General features: G+C 28.4%; 2 protein-coding genes across 2 annotated transcripts; one reads left to right on the top strand and one right to left on the bottom strand.

Moving 5' to 3' along the window:
- Nucleotides 1–321: 321 nt before the first annotated feature.
- On the top strand, nt 322–25,100 carry LOC101241713 (uncharacterized). The gene is made up of 3 exons (XM_065791729.1): nt 322–477; nt 17,477–19,515; nt 24,013–25,100. The coding sequence occupies exons 2-3, from the start codon at nt 17,557–17,559 to the stop codon at nt 24,310–24,312; spliced, it is 2,259 nt and encodes a 752-aa protein (XP_065647801.1). The 5' UTR covers nt 322–477; nt 17,477–17,556; the 3' UTR covers nt 24,313–25,100.
- On the bottom strand, nt 10,747–13,278 carry LOC136076250 (zinc finger protein 862-like). The gene is made up of 2 exons (XM_065789724.1): nt 12,057–13,278; nt 10,747–11,897 (listed from the first exon to the last, which is right to left on the bottom strand). Exons 1-2 carry the CDS (start codon nt 13,276–13,278, stop codon nt 10,747–10,749), a joined length of 2,373 nt encoding a protein of 790 aa, XP_065645796.1.
- Nucleotides 25,101–25,324: the final 224 nt, after the last annotated feature.

Genomic DNA, 25,324 nt, shown 5'->3' with positions numbered 1-25,324 from the left:
TCATATTTGTTTTTTTCACTTAATTTTTTGCCATTAGTTTTTTGAATATAGTTTTATAATTTTGTATAATAAAGAATTTTTTTTATTTTTTTTTTAATTTAATAACCAACATTTGAATTTTTTTTTGATATTTTGATGTTTGAGCAAAAAAGAACTTTTAGACATTATATTAATAACTTGTATAACAAGTATCAGGTGATAACTGATCAATATCGTGTGTTAGAAGAGTTTATTATAAAGTGTTGGAAAAACACAGAAAAATGCAGTCTTAAAATTTCTGGTAATTTGACGTTTTAGGCATACAAACAATACACTATTTAATATATTTCAAATATATCCAGGTACAAGTAGTTTATATTCAGAAAAATAATTTAGCTAATTAAAAATAATATTGTAAAGATTTGTTGTTAGCCTGGAAAATTCACTGACTTCACTGCAGTTCATTGCATTTTTCATTACTTTTTAAGAGTTACTAAGGTATGAGAACTTTTTTATTTTTAGTATAAGTTATTAAAATAATTTCTTTTTTATAATTATTTAAAAAATTGTTTTGCAAAGTCTGAAATGTTTGTTTAATAGTTTGTTAATTTACATATTATTACTATGTATAAATTATATTATTTCCTTTATCCATAACATGGTTTGAGTTGAAAAATGAATATTTTTTGATTTTTAAAATCTTTAAAATCTTTAATTGAAATAAATATTGATTTGAGTTTTAAAAAAACTATTAGTGCAATATTTTGATAGGGTGTATTGAGAATGTACTGAGTATTTTCAGGTAAAGTAAAGAGTAAACTTAGCACCGGATTTATTAGTGTCTGGATAAATTTTTGTAGATACCTGTTTAAATACATTGTGGATTTTTCTATTCTAGTATTGAATATCAAAGTGGAATATGATTAATTGTTCTAGTGTAGATTAAGGATAGTTTTGAATGTTCAATACTCATTTAAGTAAATATATAAATATATATGGACATATAAATCAGGGTTATTCTAAACTGTTTTGACCATATTTGAGCACCGATTTGGGTGCTGTCCAAATTCAGAAATTGAGGACCTTTTTTCTTTTTTTTTTCCTGGCAAATATTGCTTTTTTGCATATAAAAACCCTACAAACAGCATTTCCGTATAAGATATTGTTCTATAAATTCTATATAAAGAACAATAACTTGAACAAGCATTTTTGCACCACATATATTGGTTTGAAAGATTTCTAAAAATTTTAAGGCTTTTTCCAAGTAGCTTTAAACAAATTTATTTATTTCTTCAAAATGTTACATTTAATGCTCTGGCTCTTGAATAAGTATAACAGATTTCTCAGATAAAATAATTTTTCTTTCAATTTTTACAGTCAAATCTGCTGTTCATGATACAGACTTGCCTCTTACAGTAAGCAAAAAAATAAATGGAACAAACTTTTTTTTTGAAAAAATTTGTATAAAATGATTAAAAAACGGTAGTTGATTTTTGTTTTTAAGGGAAAAAACTATGAATTATTTGAAAATAGCATTATATAAAGCATCCTATTCAAAAATTGTCAAATATAAGTTCATATGATGTATAAAAATCAACTGTACTTATATTGATCAAATATTTTCTCGCAAAAAAAATAATTCCACAAATAAGAAAAATTCCAAAATTAGACAAAAAAAATTAGTATTTAGACAAAAAATTTAGTATATCAATATTTAGTAGGGTCACTCTTTGCCAGAATAACTGCTTGCAGACATCGAGGCATTGATTCCACAAAAGATTTGGTTTCTTCTTGAGTGATTTTCTCCATGCAGGGGACTTTTTGCTGTCCATTCGAAGAGATCAGGTTAAATTTGGATTCATCACTCCAAGTTACTTTCTTCCAGTACTCGGTAGTCTTGTCTGCATAGTTTTTTGCAAATAACAATCTTTGTTTCATGTCTTTTAGTCAAATAGGGTTTTTTGCAACATACTCTACCATGAAATCCTTGCTCTCTAATTCTATTTCGGATAGTTTAAGCTGAAATCATGATTTTGTGGTCGTTTTTAACTTTGTCTGCAATCTTTTGAGCAGCTTCAAATCTGTTTTTCTTCTCTTGTAAAATAATGTTTCTATCAATAGCAGCAGATGTTTTTCTTTTACGGCCTCTTTCTGATATATTAGTTGTCGTCTCATTCAAACTATGCTTTTTTAAAATGTTGCAGACAGTTCGAAAAGGGACTCCAGTCTGTTTATTAACTTCTGTAGTTTGTAGACAGTTTAAAAAGGGATTTCAGTCTGTTTATTAACTCTGTAGGTCTTGCCATTATTTACCAAATCCACAATTAAGTTTCTTTGAGAATTTGTCCCATGTTGTTTTACAATGTGCATGTTGCTATAAATTAATCAATTTTATTCAATTAATTAAAACTTGTGTGCTACACAGGGATGTGAAGTTCCATCAATTTTTTGGGACTCCGGACTCCGTGCTCAAAAATCATGGACTCCTTGGACTCTGACTCCGGACTCCAAATTTTTTTTTTTTCTTTCTTAAATTAAATAAGGATTTTTACTATCTGGAGTTTTTATGTATAAATGCCAGAAAAGTGATAGGGTACCAGTAATAATTTTATTATGAATTATATATATATATATATGTATATATATATATATATATATATATATATATATATATATATATATATATATATATGTATATATATATATATATATATATATATATATATATATATATATATATATATATATATACACATAAATATATGTATTTTTAATTCCCTAAGTAGTGTATTCGGTCTTATCGCAGAGCACCGCGGAAAAGCAATTAACAGGAATTCACTCCTCCTTCCTTACCGATGTCGCAAAACTTGCCCACGTTTGTGGCAAGTTTTAATAATAATAATAAGAGAACCGTGGTTTGAACCACAGTTCCCTTACTTTTTAGGAAAAATAAGGGATCCGTGGGTTTATGCAGCAGAGCGCAACCACTGCCTAATAAGAATAATACAACTCCAAAGATAACTTTTATTTATTTTGTTTTGCTGCATGCACAGAATTCTCAATTTCTCAGTTTATTTGAAAACATATGATCATAGAATTATAAAAAGATTTAAATGTTTATTTACATTAATTACACTCTAAATTATAAAGTTACAAGAACAAAATATTACAAAATCTACATTGTCAAAAATTATTCAAATAAAAAACTTGTTTGTTCGTAAAAAAAGCATATCGTCAATTAACTCAGATGTAAATCGACTATGATGATCTGGTGTCATGTGCTTTAAAACTGAAAACAGTCGCTCAACACTGACTTGGGATATGGGTAGCGACAAAGCGACTCGGCAAGCATTCCGTAAAACCTCAGGGAACTGTTTAATTACTTTAAATGGGTTAAGTTTTATAAAGTCGTCTAATTTGGAGGAGGTATCTTTAAACATTGATCGAATTTCCGGAATTGTTTTTAGAGCATGTCCAAAATCCATTTCAATTATGTCTAGTTGAACCTGCATTTGTTCTTTTGAACAATTCTTTTCAATCTCCTGTTCACATAGCATAAATAAATTTGGTCATCGCTTTGCGACTGGTGAAGCATCCTCTTCATTTTCTGAACTAGATTCGGCTACATGAACTGAAAAAGAGTTGCGCGCTACTGCGTTTTTAATTTTGTCGAGTTCATCATTCTTATTTTTATTAGCCAGTTGAATCAGTTTGTAATTAATTTTCCAAAGTCCATCAGCGCAGCTATCTATAGAAATATTAATAAGTTTTTGAATATGTATTTTTTAAAGTTAAATATTCAAAACTATATATATAAATGCATTTTGATAAAAAAAAACAACCTTATCTTCAGTCGTTGTTAGCATACAGCCATGTCTAATATCCACGTAAACTGCTGCAAGAAACAACGAATTTTCGCATAGTGCGCTTTCTCTATTATTCATTCCTATTTGTAAATCTCTAGGTAAGTCACTGTCTTTCTTGTCTAGTTCACACTTTATTGAATTCCAATCAAAAAGGAATTCGTCTGTGGTAAAATTTTCACGCTGAAAACTGATAGTTAGACCGCGTGCCATATGCAATAGATCTCTCAGTTCTTCCCACATCCCCCGAAAATATGGTTGCACATTAAATTCTTTAGGAGCTTCTTTTTGCATATTCAAGTTTTGAATTACTGGTCGAATCTAGAAAAACAGAAGAATTTATTAAATATATGTATTACGTTTTCAACTAGTTAAGTAAAGAGGATTATTAAAGAAATATTTACATAAACTAAATTTTACAAGTTATTAAATAACGTAAATGTCATTTACATTAAACTAATTGCATTTATACTATAGCAGTTGGAAAACCGGTTTATACACTTAATTAAAACTTAGAAGTTATAAACTATAACTTACCTGAATTAGCCTCTCGATCATATTGAACTGGCTAGACCAACGGGTAGCCTGATCTAGTATTGGAACAAGATGTGGAGCTTGGTCTCTGAAGAAGTCAATCCACTTAGAATTTCTCGCAGTTTTGACAACTTCTCTTGCATGGCTAAGGAATTTTTTGGGCATCGTGGGCATCTTCAATGCATCATTCACGGCTAGCTGTAAAGTGTGGACAGCACATCTTTGAAGATGTATAACATTCATTCTACCGGCAACTCCACTTGCCAAGACTGCTGCCGCGTTGTCTGCTTTATTTTGACCATCTTCGTCAAACTCATCAGTTTCAACTGAAAGATCGCTTTTGTCATCTTCGATTTCCTCAATGGCGCTGATCCGAAAGTCGCGCACCAACTTTATATTTACCTAAATATATTAATTATGATTTCAATAGTTAACTGAAAATTTAGTGAATATACGGTTTTATCAAAAAGTTTATTTTTTAAATGTTTTTATTTAAAATATTAATTTTAATATCAATTTAATATACAATGTTCTTCATTTTAAAAAAATATAGGTGAATTTTAAAATATGTGTTACTCACTGCTGCATTGTCAACACTGAGGCCTAAAATATTAATTTTATTGATTCCAAACTTATCTAAACACTTCTCAATAATTTTTTTAGTGTATTCCGCCGTTTGTTTTCCTTTCGTATAGATTGTGCCAAGATTGATGACAACAATTTCATCATTGTTTGAGTGTTGCACATTTATATCAAGGTAGTGGCGCATATGCCTAGATGTAGAATTAACTTTTAAATAAATTAGCATTTCTGATAGTTTGTTTTTGATTTGTTCGCGATGCTTTTTGGCAAGATCACTAATTTGAATTCTCATATTATCTCTATTCATTTTAAATCCAAAATGAGATGCAACTTTTCCACAAAGCTTTTGAATAGGTTTCCGATCAAACGCCTATAGAAATTGTTTTTAGAAAAATACATTTTTATTAAAAAATGGCAAAAAACATATAATTTTTTAGATTTTTTTTGAAATTACTTAATAAATATTAATGAAAAAATAATTTGAACCTGGAATGAAAGACCTTCAATCAAAACCAGCTGGTTTAAGGCTTCTAAAAACTCATCTTTTGCTATATGCAAATTAGTTTGCTGCGGTACAAAACACTTTAATATGGATTGCTGTGAAGTGCTGCCTTTGATGGCTGTATGTTTTTGCTTCTTATTCTTTTCTTCTAATTGTTTTTCAAATTTTTCTTTTTCTAACGTAATGATGAGCTCCGCGTGTTTTCTAGATAAATGTCGTATAAGGTTGCTAATGCGAGCTTTTGCGGCACATGTAATTTCTTTACAGCATAACTCAATTACTTTTACTTTTTTCGGGTACAAGACATTTGAAGCATACTACTTTACATCCATTCAACATTTTATTTGTACGATGAAAATGTCTGTAGATTGTATCTGATGCATAGTTAGCGGCCATTACTAGTCAAGATTGTTGCTCACAAGTAAACAGCAAATATTATTATAAATAAAAATGTTGTTATTGCAAGTTATTGTGAACATGCAAAGTATTTGCTCTCTGTTATATATGCTTCACCAAATTAATTATCTGTATAACAACTCTCGAAAACATCATTAGGAAAGTTGTTAACATGACTAGTTACAAATTGATGACGCTAGTAGTTTTCCCTTCAAAGGAATTGTTGGGCAAAATAATTTTTATTTATTTGTTGACGTATTTTTATAAGCCTTTTTATGGCTTCTTTCTGATTTAGCTTCTAAACTAAAATATCATTTATTTTTAAATTTGGTACAAAAAAAAATTTGAGCAAATAAATTTTCAAACATATTACTACCTACAGGTCTAGCCAGGGAGCGATTTTTTGAGTAAAACGAGGAGGGTGAGTCCTTCAAAAGCAACGAATGTTAACTCCCTCTCTTATTAGAGGAGGGGGCAACAACCCCCTTTCCATACAACCCATAAAATCGCCCCTGGGTCTAGACAATTGATGATGAGGAAATACTTTAATAAACAGTTCATCATAAGTACTTTCTTAATGGGATAAAAAATATAAATCAAACATTAAGGGTTTCAATAGTAGTTTTATATTTAAGAAATATAAAACTTATAATGAAATATGATGAAAAATTTAAACTTAAAACACTTTATTTTCTTTAACTAATTTTAACAAAAAAAAATTATTAAACAAACTGTTTCTTTAACAAAAAACCTATTTGATCACAATTGTGGCAAAATGCTTTTATTTTATATTTTCTGAATAAACGTCACATAAACAATATTAAAAGATAATTTAAATATTCTAAACGATAAAAGTTTTTGTTTAACGTAAAACTACTGAACGGGTAGGTAAATGGCCATTTCGCACATAAAATGCGAGCTGCGTAACACTTCTTAACAAGGCGCGACATTCGAACCGATACTCAATCTGGCCAAATAAATAAAATTGGCAAAACAGATGGTTAGCCTCCCGGTCAAATGCTCTTTTTTAGTGCTTTGTGACAAGGTCTTTTTAAGGCATATTATTAACTTAAAAAAAAAAAAAGAGTCCCGGAGTCCTAAAATTTTTATGGACTCCTAAGACTCCGGACTCCGGGCTAAAATAGGGACTTCATCGACTCCGGACTTCGCATCCCTGGTGCTACAAATATATTTTATATGTTACATATGAACGCATCTTATGTGTTACATATGTAATTATAATTTTAGACTTAAACTTACCAAAATTTTATTTTTTTTCCCACTAAAATTCAAAAAAATACTAAATAAAGTTTTTGTGCCACTTATTTTTTTGCTTTCAATATAACACCTGTGTGCTTTTAATGTTTTTAAAAACAATAATCCTTTAATAAAATCATGCACAAATACATATAAAAATCTTCATTATAGTAGTACTCTTTGATGTACATTTACATTTTTTACAGTTTTTAAACAACATGAGAAAACAGATAAGTTAAAAAAGAAAAACTTAAAAATATGCTTGTTCCATTTATTTTTCTGTCTACTGTAATCTTTACACACATTGCACCAGCCTTAGAAACCAATTTTGATCAAGAGTTTGATTTATTATAATCCGCTGATGTCTCTAAGTATATCATCTTTTTTATAGCCTACATCATTAATAAAATCATCATTTTTTCAACACAAAAATGTTTTGCATTTGGCTATGCAAATAAATGTGTGTATGTTTTTGTGTATATATATATATATATATATATATATATATATATATATATATATATATATATATATATATATATATATATATATATATATATATTTATATATTTATATATATATATATATATATATATATATATATATATATATATATATATATATATATATATATATATGTATATATATATATATATGTATATATATTTAAATCAATATTTATATATATATATATTTATATATATATATATATATATATTTATATATATATTTATATATATATATTTATATATATATATATATATATCTCTCAAAAAACTATCCAACCAAACATTTATATAAATATTTTTCCTAAAAAAAGTGCTGTATTTTCGTAAATTTAGACTTTTTTGGTAAACTCAAGATTAATAAAAATAAAAGAACATGTTTTTAAATAGATTTTATTTATTTTAATGTAAAATATGAATCACAAAGTTTTCAGTCTTAAAATAAAGGAACTTAGGTCGTTTTTTTATTTTCAAAAAATATTTGACCAAACACATTATTTGTTTCATGATAAATTATTATATATCAAATTATTTGTTTCTTAATAAATTATTATATAACAAAACAATTGTTGTAGTACTTTGTTGGGCCTCCCTTTGCTTGGATTACAGCTTCTAAACGTCTAGGCATTGACTTGACTAAAGATTTTGTTTCTTCTGGTTGAATCTTTTCCCAGGCTTCTTCAATTGCAACTCGGAGGTTATTTTTTTTGGAAAATGACCAATCTCCAATTTTTCGGTCTAAAATTTCACGCAAATGTTCAATGGGATTAAGGTCCAGTGATTGTGTGGGCCATTCCAAGACCTCAACATTATTTTCAGCAAACCATTCCTTGGTTTTCGTGGCACTATGCTTGGGATTGTTATCTTGCTGAAATGTAAAATCAGATCCTAGCCAAAGTTTTTGAACAGATAACTTCAAATTTTTCTTTAATATGTTTCTGTATTGCACCTGATCCATTATAGTATCAATAAATTGGACACCCTTTCTGACACCCTTCCAAGCCATTGAACCCCATACCATCACGTTACCGTCACCATACTTGACAGTTCCTCTCATGCAGCTTAATTTGTAGGCAACTCCGGCTTTTCTCCACACTTTTAGGGCTCCATCAGGTGACTTTAAGTTAAATTTCGATTCCTCGCTCCACAGGATCTTTTTCCAGAAACTTAACGGTATGTTTTTGAACTTCTTAGCAAACTTCAATCTTCTTTTCATATGTTTCTTACTCAAATATGGTTTATCACGCACAAGTCTTCTTTAAAATCCCTGGTCTCGGATACGATTTCTGATTGTCTGATGTGATAATTTGATTCCATAATTGCCTTCAGCTTGCTCAGCCAGTTTTTTTTTATACAAAACTTTTTTTTTACTGCAAAAAAAATGGGTTTTTGTTATGCAGTTTCATTAACTGTTTAAAAATTTGCTAAAATATTTCAATAAATTTCACATAAAATTAATTAAACTTACCTAAATATTGCTTGGTTGGATAATTTTTTTACAAGCCTATTCAATATTAAGTTTCTTTTAGGACAAATAATAAACCAACTAAAGCATGAATCAAAAAGTATGAGCGCTAAATAACATACTATTCCCAATAGAATTAAAATGTTAGACAAAGTAGGTATCGCTATTCATTATTTTTAGTATAATTTAGAGCATAAACATTTTTTTTTTGGGAAAAACTTGTTTAATCAGATAATCTTTTGAGACTCTGTATATTAACCCTCGCAGTTAGGTCGGCATTGCTAAATGCCAACCCAATTAGGGTTGGCATTTAGCAATGCCGACCTAACTGCCAACCTAGAAGCAATTGAGGTTGGCAAAAAAATTGCTGACCTTGTTTCTATGTTTTATGGTCAAACCTTTGTTTTACATTTTTTCTGCCAACAAATATTTTGCCGACTTAAATCTGTATGAGGTTGGTGCCGACCTCATGCAGATTAAGGTCAGCAAATTATTGCTGGCCTTTATTTCCTAATTCTGAGGGCTGGTATATATATATATATATATATATATATATATATATATATATATATATATATATATATATATATATATATATACATACATATATAACCCCTAACTGGTTGTCAGAAAGTTTTTCTATATTTTGTTGACAAAAAGTAAAAATTAAAATGCAAGACCGGAATTTTTTTTTTTTTATTACTTGATAGACTGCCTGCCCCAACCAAACCCTCAGTCGATGTAGCAGCACTCCCTTGCGAGTCAGGCTATAAGATAGTCGATGTAGTAACATTTCTTTGCGAGTCAGGCTATTTGTCAGTCGATGTAGCAGCACTTTGTTGCAAGTCAGGCTATAAGATAGTCGATGTAGCAACGCTCCGTGTATGATTTACAGTAAAAAAAATAAAAATAAAAACATTTTATTAAAAAAAATAAAAACAAAAACATTGTTTATATTATTAAAAACATTCAGAATGTTTTAAAAACATTCAGAATGTTTTAAAAACATTCAGAATGTTTTTAATAACATTCTGGTCAATTAAATTTGCGTTTTTGTGGTTTTTCTAAAAAACGATTAGTTTGTAATTAAATTAATGGTTTTAACTTTCTGACAACACGCAAATGTTGGAAGAAAGTCAAAAATAATTAAAAGTGATGTATTTGTTGGCATAAGAATCATTTTTTTCCTTCCGTACTTCTAAATGCAACAATCTATAGAACTATATATATATATATGTATATATATATATATATGTATATACAGCGTGGAAAATAAGAAATCAAAGGCGAGCGGTCAAACTGACCGGCTAATACATAAAATTGACGGTCAGTTGTTTTTATTGGGCGGTCAAAATTTTAATTTTTATTTTGGTTTAAATTTTTAACGTAGCAATTACATTTGCATGACGAATTACGTTTGCATGACGAAACTTTGTAAATAAAACAATAACTTGATACTTTAAAATGAACGAACTCGTATTCCTTTTTTATTTGTATTCTATTTTTTAAAAAAATAAAAAATACACATTTTTATGTTATATCAAAAAAATTTAAACTGAATACTTAATCAAGTATCGTTTTATGTAATACAACTATAATAATTGCCTAAGTTACAAAAAACAAAGTTTTATATAACTTAAAAATGTTTTTTTAAAGATGTTTTTAGATATACGTTTCATCTGATTCATTATCCAAAGTTTCATCGAAAGACAATTTTAAATCTAAAGACTCGTCTGATGACGATTCTAAATCAATTAATGTTTTTATAGTTGTTTTTTTCTTTTCTTTTTTTGAATAAGTTTTTCGACTTTCTTGTGTAGGCCTTCGCAACGTATCTTCGGCCCATAATTCAATGGCAGGATTCACATCAAATTCTCCACTATTTGTTTCATCAGTACACACCCGAATTAAATTATTGAGCCGTTTTTCAGTTAAGCGATTTCTTGTGTCAGTTTTAATTCTATTCATAAGAGAAAAAAGACGCTCAACCTTTCCATTCGAAACAGGCAATACGAACAACAATTCAACAAGAAGTAGAACTGGACTCCAATCTTTTTTCATAGAACTCGAAAAAATTTGATACCATACTTTACGGTACTCAGTTTTATCTGGTGCCAAATATTTGACAGTGTAATCAACTAAGTTATGCCAAGCATCTAACATATTATTTACACTCCCAGTGAAGCCAGCATTACGTAACGGCATATTATAAAAGTCATACAATTTTTCGATGTTATCATCGGCAAATGAATTATTGGTGTTATTTTGAAACCAGCTACCAGTGTTTAGGATTAACATTCCATACATATCAGGAACTGTATTTTGTGTTTCCAAACGCTCTTCTATGGATTCGGCAATTAACGATACAATCATTGATTTCGAATTCTTAACTAAAGTTAGTGCGTTTGTAAAGTCATGAAGCTCAACATCCTGGAATGAATACTTACCAGTGTTGTTTTTTACTTTTGCAAGGAAACGTTTGACAGTTGGTAAATCATTAAATTCTTTTTTCTTCAAGCGACTTAACTGTTTTTTAGTTTGTTCAATAAATCCAGATGATGCTACGGAATCAATTTCGTTGCTTTGAAAAGATAAAGATAACAACTTTGCTGGCGATAAAACTTCTATGAATAATGCTATATAAAGCGGTATTCGTCCATGATTCCATTGCTGATGATACCCTTTAAACTTTGCTCTTTCTGCTTGAGTAAAACTGAAATCTGCAGTCATGTTTTCGAGATGTTTCATATATACTCCATATTTGTCTAAGATCATCTCAAGTGCTTGAATTTTATGTGCAATCCATCGTGTTCCTATTTATTATTGCACAAGTATTTTATTTTATAAAAAGTTTTTATTGCTCAAAATACTGTTTTATAAAGAACTTTTGTATAAAAAACCAGCATCTAATAAAGTATATTATTTTATAAAGTATTTTTTATAGTTAAAATTGAAAAAAAAATCCAATATACCTGATGCTTTTTTGGGGCGAATACCTGCAATGTCAAATGAATTACCCTCTTCAAGGATAGCAACAAGGTTTCCTAACTGTCGTAACTTTTTTGGGGATTTTTTATAAATGTTATACATTTTCAAAATGATGTTATTGACATCATTAAACGCTTTCATTTGTGCAAATTTATTTTTTAACGCTAACTCAAGGCGATGTGCAACACACCAACCAAAAGTTACCCATGGAATTTCTTTCTGAAGTAATACATTTACACTTGTTCTACTTCCTCTATTTACAGCTGCGCCATCAGCACCAAAACCAACTAATTTAGTTTTAAAATTTTCGATACCTTCTGATTCAAGGGATTGACTAATTTTATTGAAAACTCCTTCAGATGTTCCATGTTCAAGATCAGAAATAGAAAGAAAAGAACACTCAACGCATATCTCGGTCTTTCCTATTGGAGTAGGATCGAAACTGATAATAAATATAGCTTCTTTTTCAATTGCAGATACATCTGTTGATGCATCAATTAAAATACTGAAGTAATTTCGTGTTTTCAACTTATTTCTGAGAATATTTGACAAACTCAATCCAATGTAATCAATAAAAGTTCCACAAGTTATTTTATTTCTATATGCTTGGCCAAACTCTACACCATGATTTTCTTCCAAACGTAGTATTTTAGGGTATACGCTAAGCGGAAGCTCTTCTTTGGCAATAAAGTATGCTACCTCAAATTTTTTTTTTGTTAAATTTAGATCTTTCGTGGTCATGGTTTTCAGGCCCGATAAAATATCAGTTTGCCGCATTTCTTTCTGCAGGTTGCTTAATTTATCATTTCGTTCGCTTACATCCATTCCTTTACTTTTCATTGCTAATTCGTAGGCTCTTTGATGTGGCAAACCATTTGCATGATCAACTGCGGCACTGTGCTGTATCCTACAACTACCTTCATCGCTTCCCCATTCTGGCGTATATCCTTTATAAATATCAATTTGTTTAGTATACTGACGACATACAGTGCATTGTAATGCTGTAACATAGTTTCCATTATATAATATCTCTAGCCATTCATTTGCATTATATTTTGCAAGAGTAGTGTTTACCCATTTTTGAGCTGTTGTTAGCTGTAATTTTCTACTATTGAGTTTTTTCTTCTTTTCAACAGGTGGTTTTAATTCCGATCCTGCTTGTGTTAAAAATGAAAGTGTTGTTTGTCTCTTTTTAGTCGCCTCCATTTTGAAGTGCTGATGTTTGACGATTCTCTTACAATTTAGTAATATAAAAAATGTTCAAATTCGCAATTGTTAATTTGAAACTTATTTAAAAAAACTCATTCATTGCTATGACTTCAGAAATTGAGGGAAAAGGTTACGAGAAAAATGAATGAAAAAAAAGGAGAAAATGTTCGTAGCTACATACTTTGATTTTAAATAATGGTTAAATAAGAACTTCAGTCGTTACCGACGTTGAAAAAGAAAAATGATTGCACATTTTATATCTCATTTGTATCATTTTATATCTTTCATTCATTTTTATTTAAAATCATTTTATAAACTATAAAATTTTTTGATTTTATAAAATCGTTTTATGAATTACTATCAAAATTATTTAAGTTACTTAAAACGAAACTTTATACTACAGTATATATATCTTTTAAATTTTAATAGTAGAAAAAAAAAAGCAAACGCGCATTTGGTAATTTTAAATTTATCTAAATATTAAAGTTAACTTCTCAGTCACTCAGCGTCAACCGAACCAAGAGTCTTTAAAATAGAGAACATAAGAGCCTCGACAATTTCAAATACGAACTTTCTATTTTCCGGAGTGTTAACTAATTGAAATCTAAGAAATTTATTTTCATCACAGAAGGGCTTGGTGTGCGGCTTTTAGTCGATAATTTGTAAGTTTTGTTGACTACGGATAAATTAAACTAAAAATAAAAAATAAAGGTATTTTTTCATTGCAATTGGCAGCAAAAGGTAAAATTTAAAAGCAAAAGGTAGAAAAAAAGAAAAATAAGTAAAATGATGTAAAGAAAATTTAAATAAAATGTAGGAATAAAAAAATGTTCTCAATTAATATTATACTATTATTAAAACAGTAATAAAATAAGAACTTCATTCATTTATAAAAAAAGTAGTTATGGATTTCACCACCAGTAAAATGAAATTAGTCTTAATAAGTGAAGCAAAAAAAATCAATAGTTTACGTTATTTATAATACTCACTAACAAAGCGATTTAAAGTAGCGTACAAACGATAAAATTATTTTAGAAGCTTTTTCCAAAGATTTACATTTTATGAAATTTCAGTAAATGCATTTTTAAAGACATCTTGATAATTTGTCAAATCTTATATAACTCTTCTTTTTTTTCAACCGGTCAACCTTCACCGGGAAGAATTCGTTTTGAGAGGTCAAAATAGCATATTCATTCGTTTCGGGCGGTCAGTGACCAAAGACCGCCCGTTATTTTCCACGCTGCATAAATATATATATATATATATATATATATATATATATATATATATATATATATATATATATATATATATATATATATATATATATATATATATATATATCAGTGGTGTACACTGGATTTTCAGATATTTGAGTTTTGACACTTACAGGCATTGTGCAAACTCCAAACTTTTGTATTTTTATGCTTATATCAAAAAAGAATGTTTTGCAAAGAATTGGGGTAATTGGAGTTTGGGAACAAAAAACTCTAATTTTGGGCCCACCCAGCCCTTAACTTGGGAGCAACGAGTTTATAAAATATTTTCTTTACTAACAAACATGAACAATTTAGTTAGTTATTAAAACATAGTAAAATATAATAGTTTTTAAATAAAAAATATTATCTTAAAATTAGATAAGTGAATGCATGGAATTATTCACTAAGGTACAACCCATCAACTGATTACGAAAAGCATGTCTGTAGTTTAAGATAATTGTATAAAAAGATGGTAATCTGCGCTCTAAAAGCATGAGAGATATACTATCATACTTGTTGTAATCAAAAAACATTTTAGCACATTTGTTGTAGCAATACTGAAGGAGTGCCATTGTTTTATCATTACAATTTTGCCACAGAGGAGCACCATATAAACAAATGCAATATGGTTTAAACAATTTAACCTTTACTCTGGTAGAGCATAAATGAAAGTGTCTAATTAGAATATTCATATGTGTGTAAAAATCATTAACCTCCTTGGTTATATCAAGATCATCAGTTAGGTCATTTTTTAATTATATGACCAAGTTATTTAAAAGATTAAACAAAAGCCTGTTATACATAATTCTGAGAAGGAGTTTGATATAATTTTTGATTTTTGAGTTGGATTAAACACCATACATACAGTTTTCTTGGTATTAAAAGACATGTAAATTAAAGAAGACTCCTTATTTGTAAAGCTAATTAGTTTTTGAAGAGAAAACCAAGAAGGTGCAATTAGAACCATATCATCAGTGTAAGCCAATGCATTCATGAAGATGCCACCTATATTACATCCAATATGTAGGTTTGAGATTGATAAAATCAAATTGTGTATGTAAAAGTTAAATAGAAACAGCAACAATGTGCTTCCTTGATGAGCACTATTTCCAACTCCAAAACTGTCTGATTTTTTTTTTCTAACATTTTGCTTGATGTTAGAAAAAAACTTGTTTGCTTGCATTTTGGTAAAGCAAAATACTTTACCAAAATGCAAGCAAATAAACAAGTTTGGGTAACCCAATATCTAGCAATTTCTGAAACAACAGTGTTTATCTTTAACATAGTCATTCCAACCTGTAGTAATATATTCATGATTTTTATATTTAAAATTACAATTAGGTATGGATTGTATAGATTGTATAATATTTATGATGTTGTTATAGAGTAAGTCAATATCGTAAGTTGTGTTGTAGCCATTTGGTATATTTTCAGTAAGTAGATAGAGTAGTACATATACAGATTTTAATAAAAAGTTTACTTTTTCTTCATGTGATAAGGTGGCTTTGTCACAAATTTGCCAGTTGAGAGTTTTAGATGAGTTTGATAATGAGCAAGAAATCAGAAATGCTAATGGTTTTTAGTCTGATGCAATAACATTATTTAAAACTGATATAGATATAATTAAATTATCAATCATTGGACTGCATAGAATGTGGTCCAAGCACGAAGAAATAGAATTATCATTGCTGAAATATGTGTAGACATTATCAAGGCGATGGATATCAGATTTAATCAGTTTATTTTCTAAAGCAAGATTAGAAAATTCTTCATAGAATCTTGACACTTCATAGCAATTAAAATTGCCAGCAATTACTGTGTTCATAGCATCAGTTTTCACTATAAGTGATTTTATTTTTGTGCATATATCCATATAATTATGAAGACAATGTTCGTCATTATAATTTGTTGGTTTGTACACATTTATTAGCAAAATTGACCCTAAATTGGCTAATACTTTTAAACAAGTGATTCTAGATTCTAAAGATTTAATGATTGTAATATCATTTGCTAGATTTTTTTGATAAAGAATAGCAGTCCCTCTAAAGGGGACTGCTATTCTTTATCAATAACTATTCTCAACCAATTAATATATCATATGATATGTTTACTGCTTCAGTAGAAATTAAACAAGCTTCAGTAGACATTAAACAAGCAACTTTGTTTTTAACTAGGAGTAACTTTTTTAACTGGGTGTAATCCACAGATGCAGATATATAATATAATGTAGATGCAGATATATAATACAATGTAGATGCAGATATATAATACAATGTAGATGCAAATATATAATACAATGTAGATGCAGATATATAATACAATGTAGATGCAGATATATAATACAATGTAGATGCAGATATATAATACAATGTAGATGCAGATATATAATACAATGTAGACGCAGATATATAATACAATGTAGATGCAGATATATAATACAAGTAATAACCACTAAACTTTTAATTTTTTTTCACTCTTTACAGAGTCATCATTTTCAATTTTTAAAATATCATAATTGCAATCAATTACCTCATTTTCTGATGTAGAAGGATCTAATCTTGAGACAAATATATAAATATTTTGCTCAGACAGTTTATCTAAAGAGATTGGTTTGATTTTTTTTGTTGGAGTCAGATGTACCTAAAATGTGTTTTTTTGAATTGACAACTTTTTTAGTTTTTCTTAACAATATCTGACATCAATGGTCGCCCTGTAAATTTAACAGGTTTATAACTAATAGAAGAAGGGCTTTTAGTATTATCAATGATATCAAGGTTGATAGACTTGCTATCATTGATAATACTGTCTTTAGTATGTGCCTAACTATATCATCATATGCTGCAAAATTTTATCTTTTAATCATATTTTGTTCTATATTTTTTAATCTTTAAAAAAATTTTGTTTCTTTTTAAATTTATACTTTATTTATTTTTTAGGAAAAATATATAACAATGTTTTATAGAGAAGAAGCAGTAGGTAAGCATTTTAAATACATTTAGTTTCATTTAATTATACTATGGCATCATTTGTGTCTCAAAGATCATACCCAAAATGGAAGGAGCCTTTTAATTTTACAAATGAGAATGCTCGTTCAATTCAACAAAATAAACTACAGAAACAAATGTCATTATCTAAAGAGTATGGTAGTGCCATTATATCACGAGATTTAGCTAAAGAAGACATGTTAGTTAGTACATCAACAGTTAAAGTTGAAAGTGACAGTGAGTCAACAAATTTAGATGATATTAAATCATTATGGGGTATTAAATTAAGACATGTTGTAGTGAAAGATAATCAATCTACACCTTCAAATTCTAATGAAGTTGATTCATTTTTTGATTTTGGTTATTCAAAAAGTCCATCAGAAAGTAATTCAGAAGGTTTTGTTAAAAAAATTAAGAAATTAGATCGCAGCATTTCATTAGATTATTTAGCCAAGGACTCAAGTTATGTAAATAAAAATAATATTAGTTTAAACAACCAAAAAAGTTATGAAATATTATCTGATGTTATAAAACCAGAAAAAAAACCTACTAAAATTAGAAGAACTAAAAGTCTATTTATGCAAACTCTAAGTAACCAGATATTTTATCAACCAGTTGATACTGAAGAAAAGCCTGTTCTAAATCTTGAAGAACTTTTAATGAAAGATGAGAAAAAGCTAAGAGGTACTGTTTATAATGAACAAACATCAAACAATATACCTGAGGATAAAATGAATTTATTAAACATTAGCAAACAAGAAGTTAAATTTCCTATTTCAAAGGAAAAAACTATTTCTGAAAATGTTCAGTTAAATAAAATATCAAATTTTGATACAAAAAGTAAGGATAAAATTCTGTTAAATTTTAAAGAGAAAAAAAATCCGGAAGTAATACACTACCCAATCAGCACAAGCCAATTTGCAACTTCAACTGAATTAGTTTCATCAAAAGATAGCAAAAGTATTAAAAACCAACAGCTAGATGTTAAAATTTTAAAAAAAATGAGTTTGCAACCTTCCATAAATTATAGTCCCATCAGTGTTGTAAAAATTGATGCAACTCCTGATTTAAAAAAAAACATTGTGTTTAATAAAACTGATGAAAGCACAGCTTCAGAGTTAAAAAAAAGCAACACTATTTTTAATGAAACTGGTGCAAATACAATTCCAGAATCTATAAAAAATGATGTTTTTAATAAAACTGACGCAAGAACAGCTCCAGAATTGAAAAAAAATATTGTCTTCAATAAGCTTGGTCAAGTTATAGTAAACGATTATGATGTTAAAGAACCAGTTTCAAATTTTGATATAAAAGATGTTTTACAAAAAGAAAGCTTAGATTCAACTCAGTTTTCTGTTAGAAACTTAAAAGAAACTGCTAACAACAAGCAGTCAACCACTGTTAATACAAAAGTTGATAACAGTAGTTATGTACCTAATGATCAGTCATCTGGGATCAAAGTTTACCAAGAAGATAATCACAAAATAGATAAACATTCAGAAGAAAAAATACCTATGTCAAGCGGTATTTTTTATGAAAATAATAATATTGCAAGTACTAATTTCAACTCATATTCTTCTCTCAAGATAATAGATTCAAAACTCTCAAAATCTATAGAAACAAATGTACTTAAAGAGAGTCCCAGTAATGCTGTTATAGAGCGTATCAATGATATATCTAAAAAAGAAAATTTTACTCAAAAACCTTATTTGGCTTTTGACTTAAATCCAAATAATCAGCGCATCAGTCGACTAACCATTATACCAGGGGTTGATAGAGATGCACAATTAGAATATGGTAAATACCAAATTGGTGTTAAAAATCTGAATGGTAGCAACAACTTACAGAACTTTAAAGTTTTAATATTTACTTCAAATAATCTCGATGAGGAGTTTAGTGAGGAAGAGTTGTTTGTTCCTAAGGTTGTTTACAATGGAGTAGTGGAGCAAATCAAGTCTATTTTGTTAACTAATAAATCATCTGTTCAAAAAGTGAGTTGAACTTTGTTTCTTAAATATTTATAAAAACAATTTTTCAATTTAATAGACAAGTTATTAATTTTTTTATTTTTATTATGTATGTTATTATAATTAATTACATGACATAATTTTTTTTACACTTGTACACATATTCGCAGGCACACGCTCACACACACATATCAAGGTTATTTATTTAAGCCATGACTTAAGTAAACATATTTAATATTTTTGATGACTAGGGTACATCAACAATAATAGGTTTTTTATGAAAAAATAAAATTTAAGCTTATGAAAAGATCTATTCCTTTTTACAATTTCGAAGTAGGTTTGCTAAGGACCTTTTCTTGATTAGAAAATATTTTATTAAAACAAAGTATAATTAAATGGATAAAGTACATATATCAGTCTTTATGTATTAGTCTCTTATTAAGAATGCAGCGCTGAAGCCAAATTTAAAAAAAATTTTTTCTAAATTTTTTCACTGCAAAAAAACAAAAACATAAATACAAGAATGTAAATAAGCCCTTTCCTATTTAATTTTATATTTTTTTTTAATCTTAAGAAATTCATAACTTAGTATAAAGCTTAAACTAGATATCAATCACCTTCTGAATTTTTAGACCTAGAAAGGATTTTATTTCTAATGAACTGTCTACAAACAGAGTAGTTATGCAAAAAGAAAAAAAAACATAACATGCAATCTCTAAATATTCGAACTGAGATCTTGCCAGTAATCTAATTCCACTTTTTTTATAAAAAATTCTAACTCTGGAGCTCATATGGTTATACAATCAAAGAAGATTATGCAGTCTCATACAGAATATCATACAGTCTCATACAGAATATCATACAGTTATGCAGTCTCATACAGAATATCATACAGTCTCATACAGAACTCAGATGGTTATACAGTCAAAGACAGGTAAAAAGTCTGACATGCAGATGGCGCTTGCTAAAAAGACTGAGACAATGAAATTTTTTTTAATTTTATTTAAGCAAATTATATGAATCAGGAAAACAAGATAAAGGGAGCAAATTCCAAAGAATTAATGTTCATGGAAAAAAACTAGATAAGTAAGAATTTTTGGAGCACTTATGAACATTCACAATAAATAGATGAGACTTAATTGAATGACCAGTAACACGAGAACAAATTTTAGTAAATGGCACAAGAGACGCTAGCTTTTTAGAGCAGCGCCCATTATGGTATTTTTAGAAAAGAGAAAGAAAAGCAACAATATGACAATGTGACAATGGTTGAAGGTTGGCTGCCTGAGTAGGTTCAACTATGTTTACAATACGTTTTTGTACCTTATCTAAAAGAGAAAGGGTGTTATTCGAAGGTCCGCTCCAGTATTTCATACAAGGGCAGATTTAAGATTTATAGAGATAAAGAATAAAAACTGGAGTAAGAAAGTGGCGAGCACAATAAAAAGATGCAACTTTAGTAGATGCTAATTTTGCAATAGATTTGATATATATTTTCCTAGAAAGATCGGAATAAAGAGTTAATCTTAGAAGATGAAGGGTAGATGACTCATTGAGTACATTCACCAGCCACTGAAAGCTTAATTAAGTGTTTAAGTGATTAAGTGTTTGATTAAGTGTTTGTTAATCAAAGACTTAAACACCAAGCTTATGATAAGAAGAAAACCAATGGGACAGTAGTTAGACAAGTCAGATTGCTCTCCAGAATTTTTGAAAATAGGGATAACAGAGAACACTTCTGCAAGACTATAACAGGTATGTTGTCCAAACCACAACCTTTACTCAACCAAAAGCTCCAAGACAGGGAATGTGTTAAGTCAGAGTTGGCATTTCCTAGCCTTTGCCTATAAAAGCTTATCCCACAAGGCAGCAAAACATGACTTTGACTTTAAGAAATATCAAAGTCCTTTTTCACAAGCTGATTTTTTTTTTTAAATCTACGGTTCCAACAAGACTGCAAGCTACCACTATTAGAGTTGGAAGTTCCTGGAAGAGAAAAAATGAATAATGACATTAGCTGATACAGCTGAATGTGCTAAACTCTGAATACGTCATTATTTTGCTGTAACAGCAATGGCCATATTATTTTCCTAGATAGCATAACTTCCACAAAATCTGATTTTCTTTTAGGAGACCTTGGTCTTTTTTTTCTTTGATTTTCAACATAATTATAAAAAAGACTTTATATTTTGATTTGGTATCTTCCCATTTTATTTTAACGAAGAGAAATTTTAAACAACAAAAAAAAATCAAGAAAAAAGTCAGTAACAAAAAATGAAAAAATCAAGAGAAAAGTCAGTAACAAAAAAGCTTACCCGAAAGGGGTTTCAAAAAATTACTCTCTAATGCTTAATGCAAAGTTGGGAATTTTAGTTCAGATCTAATAAAGGAGGGGGAGGGGGTCTTAATAAAAGGGAGGGTGGAAATTTTTTACAGTACATCAATAAAACAATTTAAATTCTAGTGTGGCTTGTGGTCAAATGCACATTTTTTAACTGCTGCTTCATTTTAATTTTTAATAGGACTTGATATTATTATATAAGTGTTATACTATGGTGAGAAATAAACTATTAAATTATTATTTACAATAATAATTGGCTTTAGGTTACAGGAAAAGATAAAATAGAATTAAACAAAGAAAATCAGAAGAATAGTTCTATAAGTTCTCCTCTCAATGAAAACTCCAGTTAGTGTTAAATATACTTTAAAACAAGATAATGAAATTAGTCTGTTGGTAGAAAGGTTTGTATATGAAAATTTAGGTGTCTAGGCCTTCCTTGTTGCACAATATCTAGAAAAGAAAACAAGAAGAAACACAATGTCAATAATAACAAAGCTAAAGCTAGTATAAGGTGATTAATAAAAATAAATTAGTTTTATTTTATGTGTTTGGGATTTCACCTGCCACAAGTGCAGCAATTGCTGCAAGTTATCTGCAAGACTTAATTGAAGCAGGATTTCAAAACACTGAATCCTCTTACGTTGTTTGTGATCTTTCTTAGTTAATGAGAGCAAGGGGAAAGGTCATGGCAGTTGCAAGGAAAAATGATAACTTAGATGTTTCAAATACAAATAATATTGGCATACCTCGGTAGTAAAAAAGATCCAATAAGAACAATGATAAATGATTTAAATGGACAGTTACATCCTATTATTATCAAATAATATATTACCGTAAATATAAAACCTGGTGGTCTATATCTTCACCCTAGGTGCACCTATTCATCCTTCTAAACAGTTTGCTGAAGGTGTTTATTTGTTGCTGCAACAATATAGTTTTACAGAGTCATGTTAAGCACTTCAGCAGAAAATAAAGCAATTAACATCCGCTGAATAGGTTGTGTTACAGCCTATCTTAAAAAGCTGTTAGTTCCCAAGTGTCATTAGGCTATATAATCATGCTTCATTTAAATGAGTTTTTCTTGCACCACCTAAAAAAGGAATTAATGGACTATCATGTAATAAAACTTCTCTCTGATGTCATTAAAATGGAGTATAATCCTCAGTTTAATGCTCAGTGGATTAAGTTGTTATTCCAGAAACAGCAATGAATAGTATGCCAACAGACCAAAAACAGTCTTACAAACTTTTTAAAGCAGTTAAGATTGGTGAGCTGCTACCTAATCTTAGAGAAATTTAGTGTGATCTCAGATCATGTCAGAAGGCTCACTACTGGCTCAAAAATAGTCTTATGAAATTTGGAAAATCTTGAATTACTTGTCTGGATCTGTTTACAGTTTTACTTTAAACTTTTTTTTTAAATAAAATTAAAAGAAAAACTTGAGGATGCTTCCTAGAAATCAAAAAAATAGGTTAAAGGAAATTGTGACTCCCTACATCTCATTAGGAGTCTGGTATGCAAACTTGTTATTTTAATCTCTTTGTTATCTGGTCATAATGCAGAAGACATTAACTGCTGGTAATAATGCAACATTAATGTAACTTTGCAGTTTACCATATTTTGAAACAGGTAATTATATATTTGGAAGTTTCCAAATCAGATATAGAAAATCACCTAAACAAAGGATCTGTGTTTACTTGTTCACTCGCTAAAAATAAGTTGTTGCTAAGATTGAAACTTTGAATAACTAAAATTCATAATCAAAGTACTTAATTTCTAAAACAGATAGTCTAAAGGATTATTATTGACAAATTTTTCAATCATTAAGTTGTTACTACTGCATCAAAAATTAAAACCCCTCTTCCTAACCTCCCTTCCTTTGAAACAAGACTAAAAAAAATTGCAATTGTTTAAAAATATTACAGTATTTAATATTATTAGTATAGCGTTCATACTGACATAAAAAATACACAGCAAACAGGATTTTAGATTTTTTTTTAATTTTTAAAATTGCAAATTTGGGTATCATAACTAGCAAATAGAAATACATAACTGTTAAAATTTAATATAATTTACTTAATATAAACATAACTCTTAAAATTTAATATAATTTGTTAAATATAAACATAACTATTAAAAAAAAGTTTATCATTTTAAGTAATTAAAACTTATTGTTTTAGAAAAAGGTGGTTTTTGCTGTTAAGAATCTAGAAACCATATATTCTTATCCTTCAGAAGATTCTTATCCGATAGAAGATTTTTACACAGACTCTGACGTTGACATATTGCTAGCAAAAGAGAATGAGGCTAATACTTCTATATTTGGTATTGAAAGCGCTATTCAGCAAGAGCGTGAACGTCTTATCAAAACTTATTATGAAAATCAGTTTCAAGAAAAAGTACCACCAACGCTCAGTACAGAAGGAGATCATTACCAAATTCATTCAATTCAGGAAGATGGAGGAGTAATGTTATTTTAAAATTGAATCACTTAAATCTTTTAAAGATAAATGTAGATTTAGTTTTCTAATAATTGCTGCCATAGTTAAACATAAAAGTTATCAAGAAATTTGCATTCGATACTTTGTATTCAATATTTTAAAGTATGTGCAAGGCAGAATTAACAACAAGGTTTTTTATGCTTTATTTTTGGTATTTTTTACTTTTTATTTTTGTAATAATCAATAACAAAGGTTTCCTAATATTGTTTTATTTTTATTTTTGTAAATTGATTTTTTTTCTCTCTTTTTTTTCATGTTTTTGAAATTTACTTAACCTTTAGTAAAGTTGATTTAATTTTTAGAAACGAATTATAACAAAAAAAAATAATAATTTTTATTATTTCTATTATTATTATTATTATTATTATTATTATTATTATTATTATAGTATTACTTTTTATTAAATTTTCAAATCTATATTTGTATATAATTACAACGCCATAGACAGGACTTTTATGTATTTCTATAACTATTTTAAATTTTGTATATCCCAATGTTATGTACTATACACACACGAAAAAGAACATTAAATTAATTTTTATAAAATCGTGTAAATTTTACATGGTGTTAATAAGTAAGAAATTTTTTTAGATATCAAAATTCATGTTGATCTTGGATATTAATTTAATTTTTCAATCATTTAAAAAAGCTAAAAGGTTTTGTAATTGAAAAAATCATCAGTTGATTCTATTATAAAATATTGTATTATTTTTCTGTATTGTTAAATTTTGAAATTTTTCTCAGAAAAATATATATTTTTTTCTTTATTGTTTTGTTTATCAACGTAGTAGTGGTAGTAGTATATATAACGGGTGGCCGTTATTTTCGAAATTAGGAAATCTGTAAATGTCAACCTCTATATCTATTCCATATTACTTATGAACATTTGCTGTAAAATATTAGCGAAACTAGACAGTATTTAAGGGTGCCTCACGAACAAACAACTTGTTGTCAGCACTAATTTGTTCTTCATCGTGAGAAATTAATTCAT

This window comes from Hydra vulgaris, chromosome 02 (genome assembly GCF_038396675.1).
Source record: "Hydra vulgaris chromosome 02, alternate assembly HydraT2T_AEP".
In the NCBI taxonomy this organism is placed as follows: domain Eukaryota; kingdom Metazoa; phylum Cnidaria; class Hydrozoa; order Anthoathecata; family Hydridae; genus Hydra; species Hydra vulgaris.
This window is presented reverse-complemented; position numbering and strand designations above follow the sequence as displayed.